This window comes from Aulonocara sp. 'chitande type north' Nkhata Bay, linkage group LG6 (assembly GCF_057382095.1).
Source record: "Aulonocara sp. 'chitande type north' Nkhata Bay isolate Kocher_YH1m ecotype deep benthic linkage group LG6, A_spYH_male_GT1.1, whole genome shotgun sequence".
NCBI classification, from domain to species: Eukaryota; Metazoa; Chordata; class Actinopteri; order Cichliformes; family Cichlidae; genus Aulonocara; species Aulonocara sp. 'chitande type north' Nkhata Bay.
In genome coordinates this window covers 36,913,718-36,924,957 of record NC_141349.1, presented here as the reverse complement: position 1 = coordinate 36,924,957, position 11,240 = coordinate 36,913,718, and the positions used below count along the sequence as shown (strand labels likewise).

At 37.8% G+C, this 11,240-nt stretch overlaps 1 protein-coding gene across 3 annotated transcripts; it reads left to right on the top strand.

Moving 5' to 3' along the window:
* The first annotated feature begins 79 nt into the window (after positions 1-79).
* On the top strand, positions 80-9,080 carry LOC147328412 (outer dynein arm-docking complex subunit 3-like). Of its 3 annotated transcripts, XM_086296759.1 has the most exons (14): positions 82-377; positions 581-721; positions 1,027-1,099; positions 1,616-1,693; positions 2,409-2,600; positions 2,738-2,839; positions 3,785-3,910; positions 4,278-4,400; positions 4,644-4,787; positions 4,868-5,028; positions 5,516-5,672; positions 5,814-5,963; positions 8,571-8,658; positions 8,735-9,080. In XM_086296759.1, the coding sequence occupies exons 4-14, from the start codon at positions 1,658-1,660 to the stop codon at positions 8,866-8,868; spliced, it is 1,413 nt and encodes a 470-aa protein (XP_086152885.1). In that variant the 5' UTR covers positions 82-377; positions 581-721; positions 1,027-1,099; positions 1,616-1,657; the 3' UTR covers positions 8,869-9,080. The 3 variants fall into 3 exon arrangements, with proteins under 3 accessions (XP_086152882.1, XP_086152885.1, XP_086152883.1); XM_086296756.1 differs by lacking the exon at positions 1,027-1,099 and having other exon boundaries at positions 80-377; positions 600-721; XM_086296757.1 differs by lacking the exon at positions 1,027-1,099 and having other exon boundaries at positions 83-377; positions 8,735-9,078.
* Positions 9,081-11,240: the final 2,160 nt, after the last annotated feature.

The following is an 11,240-nucleotide window of genomic DNA, read 5'->3' as shown; positions in this document are numbered from 1 at the left end:
CTACGACGGCCGTCAAGCCGTTAAATCTCAGCATTCATTCTGAGGTACAGCAGCCCATACAACGTACATTATTATAATTAGAATAATTGTGAAAGTGTAATAATTCTACTAGACTTGTGGGCTTTTGAGACAGAAAATACAGCTTTTAAAAAAAGGAATGCTCGAAAGATCCCTAACTTTCAGTCCCGTTATAAATGTACATGTTGCTAGGCAACGTGTGCACGTAAAACATACCGGAATTTTGCGGTTAGCTCAAGCTAAAACGAAATACGGGATAATTTCTCCTTTGCGCACTCTGTGCTAACTCACAAAAATGGCGGTCAGTGGCAGCATATCTGATCAGAAACTGGAGCTTCAGCGTAAAATCAAATTTCTTGGTATGTTTGTTTGAAATGCAGTGGGTGCCTTGATTTAATTTCATGCTAGTAGGCATGGGTTAGCTGGAATCAGCCAGCTAACTGCCATATTTAGCGTGAATGAATATACATGAATTCTTAATGCTTTATAATTCATATAATTAAGTCGAATAAAATAAGCGAGCTATTAAGTATAAAGTTATGGATCGCCTATTTCCATGCAGTATTATATTTGTCCACTAGAGGGCGAAAAAACATTACGTTATGAGAGGACTGAGGCCACCACCAGGAAGCAAAAAGAGTTCATCCGTCAGCTGAGGCAGGAGAACGAGAATCTGCGTAAACAGCTGGCAGAAACTAAGGCTGTAAGTAAGGCGATCAGATCACAACAAACTAAACATGAAACATGTTTTTAATTGTGGGGAAGTGGTCTGAAATTTGGATAAATCCAACTTACTGAAATAATAAAGGTTACAGATCAAGGTTGGGCACATTTTATTTCAATTTAGTTTTATTTATATTGCACCACATCACGAAAACAGTTGCCTTAAGGCACTTTATATTGCAAACTAACGACCCTAAAATAATACAGATAAAACTCTAACAAGCAAACGACTCCCTACGAGCAAGTGCTTGGTGACAATAGCAAGGAAAAACCTCCTTTTAACAGGAAGAAACCTCCAGCAGAGCCAGGCTAAAGGAGGGATTGTGGTTCTGCCACTGCCACTTGATTGTGAGGGGAGGTAAGTGAAGAAGAAACACTCTAAGCCTATTGCAGGGTAACTGAGGGAGGGTCCAGGGTCTTAACTATAAACTTTATCAAGAAGGAAAGTTTTAACCCTAGATCCATAGATTGGTACATCTCTTTTGAGCAACACCTGACATTAGGAAAATTAGGAATCTCACACATACCACAACTAATTAGAAGTGGTTTCTCAGTGTTTATTTTTTGCTTCATTTGCTTTTCTTTATGCTTTATTGCTTTTAATTTATGTCAGTCTGTATAGCTAGTAGTGACTTGCACCTGGGCACGGCTTTGGCAGCAAAATACAGGTTAATCTGCACTTGTAAAAAATCATTTCTACTGGGTAAAAGTCAAACATTAGAAAAAAGTGTCCTGAAGTGCAGTGTTTTAATAAACTAAAACTCATCAAAATAAAAGACACAGAGACAAGAGATTTTAAAAAATGCTTTGCACTCCCCACAAGGAGTCATCCAGATCAAATGTGTCTCAGTCATTGTCTTGTCTTTCCTCTTAGCCTGATGAACATATAATCAAAGTGGCCTTTAAAAACAGAGATATGGAGGGGAAGGCCTTCTGCAACAGCACAGTGAAGGTGAGAGGAAGTCAGTATACACATCATGAAAAAACAAAGTGTAATAAGATGGGATTTCCTATTTTATATTAAATAGAAGAACGTTTTCACAGCAGTCTACTGATTTCTATAAACTAAGTACACCTTTACATAATGCCCGTTTGCTGCTATATCTATACTCCATACTGGTACTCAGGTTGTTGTACTCTATTTATTTTATTTGTATTACTTTAATACTTGCATTTATATTACTCAGGTTGTTGCACTCCATTTATTTGTACTACCTATTACTTCTTATTGTTTCTTCTTATTCTGTTTCATTCGCTCCGGGACCGTGTGCACGTAATTTCGTTCCACCTTATGTAAACATGTGATGCGAATGACAATAAAGAAGCCTTGAATCCTTTAGCAGAATTAGGTTAATGTCTTTTTGCTATTTTCTGACCAATGCACAGCCTGACCTCAGAATTAATTTGCATCTACTCCTAGGATGATTGCTGGACCAGCAAACTGGCAAAATGTGTTTATATACAGGTGATCACACTTGTTGATGATCAGTTAATCAAGTGTGTAATTACTCATCCACTTAATTCCACTAGAAAGCGGTGTACATAGTTTTTCACAACCCCGTGAAAACTTTCTTTTTCATTACTGTATACAGTGTCAGTAAATATAGTTTTATTGTATGTTTTATTGACTGTACTGCATTCCTCACAAACGCCTGCATGTTTTTCAGGAGGTAAATGAAATGCTAAATGAAGGAGTGCTGTTCAAGAGGAAGTGTATCAATGCTGTAAAACACACAAATGAGGTCTACCAGCGTCGCCTCAATCAGTTGAAGATGGAGTACCAGAGGCTGAAATCAGAGAGCAGCAGCAGTAAAGTATCCTCTGATGCTCGCACTCGGAAAAAAAAGGACGATGCCATGGTAATTACCTCTCTGACCCCCCAAAAAAATCAAATTTTCTTGGGATTACTTTTTGTTGTTTGTTGTGCTCATTTGCAGACTTGAGCAAAATGACAGATCATAGATGACGATGACCAATGATTTGTGTTTATGTTTAGAAACTGCGGACTCTGGAGAATGATCTGGAGAAAACCCAGTTTAAATGCATGGAAGCTAAGAACATCATGGTTAACTATCTGAAATTCAAAAATCACTTACATGTAAGTCCAGCATGTGAGAAAATGTTTTGTTACGCTTAAACTTATCTTCATTTGATGTGATTTTTGTTAGAGAATTTGTTAATTGTCCTATAATGGTTTGTCTCAGATATTTTTGAAATATCAGTAAATTTGTAGTGATTATTTTGCTATTCACGCTAGCTGTTAACTCTCCATTATGCATTAGCAGATGCCTGCATGCAAGTGGAAGCACTCGAACATGAGCAGTGTTTTGTACAGAGTCTATTATTCATTGCTGTTTGGCAGTTTTGCAGAAAATAGTAGATTTTCGCTGTACTCTGCGGTTGGTTGACTGTTATATGGGACTCTGTTTGATACTGTACTTTTTGTCCCTGTTTATTCTTCAATTGACATACTAGTTCTTGATTCCTGTTTTCCAAGGAAACCAGTCAAATTTATTTACATTTAAGGTTTTTTTCCCATTTTTTTTAATGTGTGGTTTAATTGCTACTGTAAGAGCAAGTACGGTATATATAACTGCTGCCACACCATCAAAAGCCCCTTTGACAGAAATAGAGCAAGTGATCTGTCTGTTTATAGTGCAAACAAACACACTGTTACATACACAGGTGGAGATTTTAAATCCAGGTCAGGAATTTTTAAACCTGCTGAAAAAAAATAACCCATCAAAAACTACAAAATAGAAAGGTAATTACAGGATGTCAATCGATAAGTTCCTAATTTAAATACAATGTTAGCAATAAATAACAGCATCAATAGGACCTGACTGTTGAAAATCGTAAGGATTATATGATTAAAATATTATTTAAATTAAATTTTGTGTTAGTGCACATTTTGTCTTGATTTGGTTTTAATTCCTTGATCACAGTCAGGTAATCTAAATACTTTATTTCTCTCACATGGACAACCTTATTTCTGATTCTGTTTATTTCATGTTCACTCACTTTTCCACCTTCACCGCCTCAGGAGGAGAGTCTCACTTACAAGGGCCAGTTGGACTGTCTGGAAGCAGAAATCCTGAAGCAACGAGAGGAGATGAATAGGCTGCAGATCATGAATAATGACCAACAGCTCTCCAAAGAAGCTACTAAGGTGACCTATAAGATATATCCTGTGTGATGAGTTAAAAGCATAAATGTTTCAAGATACAGTGTAAGAATTAGAATCCACTCCCTATTGCTATCATAAGTTAGACGATGTGCTGGAATTATAAATTAGGAGTTATAACTTGGAAACACTAATACACTAGCCTTGCCTTACCTTATCTTATCTTGTGAAGGTAAAATGAAATGATTGAGGATAACATGTCTGTCCACACTTATCTCAGACACCTCCTTCTGGTCTATATTATAGGTAATAATACGATTCTGTCATACTAACAATCTGTTTGTTTCACTGTCTCCATTTAGTTTAAGTGAACTGAAACAAGTTTTTCAGCCATTCTTCTTGTTCTTTGCAGGATGAGTTGCAGAAGCGGGAGGAGCTGCTTTACAAGGACAGTAAGGAGAGGGCGTGTATAATAGCAAGTTACAGGAAAAAGGTTAAGGAATGCAAGGCCCAGGCTGAAAAAGTCGATATAAGGGTGAGAGACATAAGGTGACACATTATGTATGTATTGAATTTTACTTACCAAGAAATGTATAGCCGTAATTATATCAGTGGGGTATTAAATGTATGGATGCGAATAACTGGAGATTTTCACAAGGAAAGAAAGCTAAAGCAGAGCAGCCTAAACCTAATCCACAGTGAAGGCCTCCCTATTCTTTGGTAAAATAATAATAAGGGAAGAAGAGTCATTTACATTTGGAATGATTAATACCTGCAGGATCAGATAACTCTGCCAGAAAAACTAAGCGGTGAGGCCCAGCACATCATCACCAGGATGGAAGAAGAAGATTTGAAAAAAATTTCTACTTTTGAGGAGGCCTTCAGGCGCATCAGCGAGACCACAGGTGTCACAGACACACAGGTATAAATGTTCCCACTGATTCTAGTACACACCGTGTAGTTGCTGTTATTCTTTTTTTCATCCATTTTGTGTTTGTGTAGGAGATACTGGAGTGCTTTAACTCTCAGGAGGAGACACACCAGCATCTGCTGAAACTGAAGGAAGAGAATGAGAAAGTCCTGCTGCAGCTGAAGGAAGAGAAGGAGCTTCTGAGCCAACAGTTTGAGGAGATGAAATATTTTAGACAGGCTAAACACCCCAGGTGAAGTATAGACATCTGCTTGACAATGGTTGAAATCTATTATTACGCTTGTGATAAAAACAAGAAAACACAAATATTTTAGAAATCTGTCAAGAACTACAGAACTACAAGAACTAAAAATTATATTTAGTCAGATAAATATAATTTATAACTTATTCTGTGTAACTTATACAAAGGTTTGAGCCGGCACACTGGGCATAAAAATGTTTTTTATGTCCAGAAATGCAAGTAAATAACAGTAATTTGACATCTTAATCACAAATAATAATGTGCTTTACTAATTTTTTCGAATTGTTGTCCATGAAATTGAATATTCATGGATAACAACAAAAACTCAAGCATAAATATGATTTTGGTTATTACAAATGCTGTTAATTTAGGGCAACTGAGGCAAATAAAAATACATTTGGTAAGCCATGTATTTAAAACTTTAATGCAACAGCTATCACATTGTCTGATAGCCTCTGCTCTTTCTCTGTTTCATTAGTGACCAGCAGGCCCTGCAGGAGTCTGAGCAGCAACTGCAGACTCAGCAGCAGAAGTGTGATGCAGCCAAAGAGCAACTGGATTGGCTCTTGAAGACTCTTCACACTGCCCAAGCTGGAGTTGAGCACCTGGCCAACAAACTTCAACACATCTCACTGGTACTAACAATTTCAACCAGTCATAATATTGAAATAGCCAGTTTATCACTTATTCCTAATATTAAAATATTTTTCTGCCCTCAAACACAAAGCTTTTTAAGTGTAATTCCTTTTTATGTTTGTTCACTCATCTTCTTCAAGAGTGAGGACACAGTTCCTGAAGTGGATCCAGATTCTGATCACTTTGTTCTGGAGCTGATGGCCCAGTGTGAGAAGAAATTATTGTCACTGCACAAAGAACTTCAGGGGAAGGATGTGGCTGGTATAATGAAGGAGCTGGAAAAAAACAAGGTGAGACAAAGGCCCTCTGTAGCAACACGGCTATTTTAAAGACAGGTCCTGAGCAATGTTTCCTCTAATTTTTCATGTGTCTGAGCGAACACACAAACTCCCTGAGCGGTCCCTTGGACCACTGTGAGCAACAGCAGACGTGTGGTCACGCCAGCACTGAATCCCTCTGGTATAACGTGGCCTATCAACACAATTTAAAAACTGGTATAAAGTCCACACTTTTCCCGTCAATTGTTCCGTCTGTCCTGCTCACATCTCCAGTGGTTGTACACGTTGTCATTAACGGCTTCACTCCTTATCAGCCACGCCACTTTGCTAGCTAAAACACCGGTGTCGGCACATAAGGACGCTGTCATAGCCTGTCAACCACGTTGTTTAGTTCGGTATATACAAATGTAAATCGCATGATTCAATGCAATTCAGGTTAGATTTTTTTTTTGTGCACAAGGCAGATTTTTTGTGTGCAGAGACTGTGCCAGCAGTGTGCAATTGCGCACATGCGCAGCTTAGAGGGAACATTGGTCCTGAGTCTGGATGGGATATAGAAAACATGGTTGACATTTGCAGAGGTAGTTCTAGCAAAGATGTAGTAGTCAGAGTGGGAAAGGCATGGGCACAACATTGATTGCATTGCACATGGTGTCTCTATTAACAGAGAATGTTAGAACATTATACGTATATAGTATAACACTTATGAACAGGTGCCTTTGAAGAGCTGAGAGTCACCTGATCAGAGCTATTAACAGGAAAACGTTTGGGAACATTGTCAGACAACTTGTAATAATTAGACTGTCACAGTTTGAAATTTAAACACTGTCTGAGCTTGAGCTTTTCACAGCTTACATAAAGCTGTGTAAAAGCTGCTGTGTAAAAGCTGCTGTGCTTTCTTTGCTTTACTTATCAGGATGGAAAGGTAACCATTAGAGGCACCTGAAGTGTTTGTTCTTGCCTGAACACTCAACAGCACCTTCTCACTTTGAGAATATGAGGACAGGAAACATGCAACAGTCTGCCTGACATTCAAACATGACATTGATAATATGGGTCACAGGTCCGTTTTTAAATGGTACGATCTTTGTAACTGACGCAACTCTGAGCTGATAATTTGGAAATCAGTCCAGCCTTATTTGCCTGGCTGGTGCAGTTGAACTTTACTTGGCTTTCCTTTGTACCTCTACTAAAGGAGAATTTGAAGTGTGGCAAAGATCAGTCTGTTCATCTTAGCTTTTGCAAGTTAACCCTCTCCAGGCAGACGTTGCAGATTTGCAACAGTTAAGACCTAACAACCTGATTACCCCACATACATATTTTATGAGGTTTTTTTACTCAGAAGTACCACTGCAGGACTTGGTTGTGCATTAGCAACAAAAAACTTAATTTGGTCCTGAGAGGGTTAATGTTGTAGACATACATAAGCCTAGTAACCACTGCTAACACATGGGCTATGTTAAGAATCATATTGGATAATATAAAACAAGTAGCTGGTATTATGTGATAAGGTGGTTAAATTTCAATAAGCTTTTAACTAACTTATTCACTGTATTTAAAAGGGCTGCAATGATTCATTGAGTAAATCAAATCATTTCATTACAAAAAACTTTTGAAAAATTGAAACAGCAACACTTGTTACTGCAATCATCATTAATGCAAGCAGACTACAGTACAAATGTATGTAAGCAGATGATCTGTCTAGATTAGGCATCTTGCTGAAAGCTAATGATAGCCATCCCATTTTCTGTCACAGTGATAAAAGAGGCGGTTTACGACACCTTATTTCAAGGTTATTACTATTTCCATATTATTTTGCAGATTTAAACAAGTATAAAATATCAAATTATATTAGTTAAATTGTATTAATATTTTTAAATATAAAAAAGGTTATTTTTGTTTTGTTTTTTCTGAAGGATGTAAGATCTGGTGCTGTTAGGCTGAGCTGAATTATTCTTAACATTAATTAAGATCATCTGCATCAACATAACATCTGTTTTCTGCAGCAGGAAACACTGCATCAAAGCACAGGCCAAACCTGAGAATGCTGATATGCTCACTACACTTAACCCTTTCATGTATGAATTATGACAACCTCAATCAGGATTTTTTTCTTAAGTATTTTTGATCATCTTTAGGCATGAAAAAAAGATTTTTGAACTTCGTTTTTATAAACATGTACTTTTTTTCAAAGAGTTTTTTTTTACATGTCCACCTGTTAGGAATGTGGACTTTGATGTTTTATTTATCAGGGTACAACCTTAACAGTCTTTCACCCTATGATAGCTGCGATCTTACAGGGCAGTGTCCCTTTATTTATCAATTGAATAATTTTGGGAGGTGACTTGCAAGGTTACAGAAATGTTGTACTCATTGTTCCCCCTGGTGACATAAAAAACAGAAAAGGATGCATGTGTTTAGTGTTGCACACCTGTAGAGAATGAAACTATAATCTTATGTTGCTATCTTTGTATCTCTACACCCTGAAGAAGGCACAAGCCAGTAAGTGAATTGCTTTAAATGTGGGCAGGGCTTATGACTCACAGATTTTTAATGGAATTTGAGATTTTTAGTGTTTAAAAAAACATCTTAATTTCTGACTTGATGTTTCTTTATTAGTTGTACATAAGAAGTGAAGAAAAACTGTCAGCATACATCACCAGAGCCAAACCACCTGTGGATCAAGCACATGACCCCCTCCATGACAGTAAGTTGGTATCCTTTTACACACCAACAGTAATGACTGCATACTGTCCCTACTTACTTCACCGCTTCTGTTGCAGAGAATGAGACTGACGAGGGCAAAGCTAAGGTCATCACGCGTGAAGCGCTGAAGCTTCAGTCTCAGCTAATCATTGACTCCCACTCCAAGAGAAAGACCAAGATGAAGATGATGAAGAAGAAGGGCAAGTTATAAAGCGACAACACAATCCTCAATGTCTCCCAAAAACATGAAATATAAAATGGGATGATTGTGTCCAAGACTTTCCACCACAATTGTTTCACCTCTGTAATTGTTATTTTGTGTCTTAGCCGGTGCTATAAAGATATTTAGTGTACTGTAAATGAAAACATGTATTTTAACAGTATAACAGTATTAAATGATTTTCATAAATTGATGCTTCGTGTCTATACTTATTGTGTAACTGGGTTTGTTTTGGCAATAGTCAGGTGTCACTGTTGCACCAACACACTCTACCCCACCTCTGTTTTTTGAGCTCACATTTCACCCTGAGCCTTCCTGGAAGCCAATGAAAAAATACTGTTTTTAGTTTTTATTCTTTTTACCATAACTCCCTGTATAGTGTGTGGAATAGAACCCAGTAACTAGCAACTCCTTAGTTGTTAATGTTGTTATTTTCCTGTTGTTAGAAACAATGAATGTTGTCGGTTTTATCTAACAAACCCAAAGTATAGTAGCCTTCTGAAAGCCAATACTTGTGACGAATCCAGCCTTTATTCATGCTTGAATTACATCAAACTTGCTTTGTCCTGCTATAAGTTACAGATGTGAATATGAACCCTCCCTAAAGTGCGTACACCTGAACTATCTCTGCAACGATTGGCATCTCAGACAGTGTTTGTTGCTTCTCTTCTTAACCACTGGTTGAGTAGACTGAATAATACATCTCCATACCAACATGTCAGATAATAACCACAGTGAATGTCTCAGTGTCTCGCACAGGGCTAGGTCAGCAGCAGTGATTGAATGACGTACCAAAAGCAACCAGAAAGACAACTCTGTGCTGTGAACAAAAGCTCTCTGAGCACAGTTATTAGGTTTTTGTGTATATATGTGTGTGTGCTCCAAAAAAGGTTAGAATAAGGACAACTGTGATAAAACATTGTGCCTAACATGGCTCAGGTTGTGTTCATTTTATAAGTTTTGCTGAAGTTTTTTGACTGCTTGTTCATGTCTTTTTTATCCATTGCTCTCTAAAACTAAGTTTATCTACATTTCAGTATATTTTATGCGGGAATAGAAGCTGTTAGAACTTATATGATGTTTGGAAGATAATATAAAGGGGATTTTGTGATACTGGAAACAAAATAAATCTGACTTCGAGCGTAGCTTAACTATCTGAATGCGTATTTGATCCCAGCACAATTATGCAATTAGTACTAAGCCTCTGTTTGTTGTTATGGATGGACTAATAAAAGCTCCTGAGAACATTTATTTAGAGAGTTTTTTCACAGACTTATGCACTTTGAGTTCATCTGAAACATTACATTAGCCTATACCTAAAGTTATTGTTATGTACTGGAATTTCTATAGCACTTCTCTGGTCTTACCGAACACAAAAAGCACTTTAGCTACTAATCACATTTTAACCATACATTCCCACAGTGATTTATTCTATATTCACTGCTCAAAAACATTAAAGGAACACGGAGAAGGCCGTTGGTTTAGTTCACCAGGATAAGCAGTAACAGAGAAATACACCAGATCTCAGTGGGGGAAAAATCACAATGGATATCTGTACTGATATGGACTGGGTAATGTTCAAATGAAATGATGCCACGTCATTTGGTGGAAATTAAAAATAGCAACTTACAGATGGCTAAATTCAAAGAGACCCTGAAATTCTAAGAGAAAACACGATGCAGTAGGCTTGTCCTTTTTACCGAAATTTCATTGCAACAACTCAGGCTCTTATGTGCCTGTAAGCCTTTGTGACAATGTCAGGGCATGCTCCTAATGACATGATGGATGGTTTTTTGGACCTCTCCTCCAGGGCATCACTGAGTTTCCGGATAGTCTGAAGTTCAACCTGTTGCCTGTCGAGGTCTGTGTGTCCATCTATGGTTATGCCTCCCCAAACCATCATTGACGCACCACCAAAGTGGTCATGCTGAACGATGGTTCAGACAGCATAACATTCTCCACAGCTTCTCCAGACCCTTTCACATCTACTACATGTGCTCTTGGTGTGGTGACCCTGGTCTCTGTGAAAAGCACAGGTCTGAACCCATCAATTCTGCTATTCTGTTGGCCACAGGCTCTACAGTGATCGCAGGGCCCACTAGAGAATGCTGGGCACTCATGCCACCCTGATTAAGTCTTTAGGAACTGTGCTTTCTCCCACCGTCAAAAAATATTACACAAAATATTTCTACTATAGTGATATTTTAAGCATCAGACACTTCCTTTGCCACATTCAAGTGAATCTGCACAAATGTATCTATTTTATGCATCAATATGTGGTAGGAATGTTCTTATTAATGCCAATGACCCATATAATCAGGCACCAGGTAACAGTTCAACAAAGACTGCAGTTGGTTTTGCTT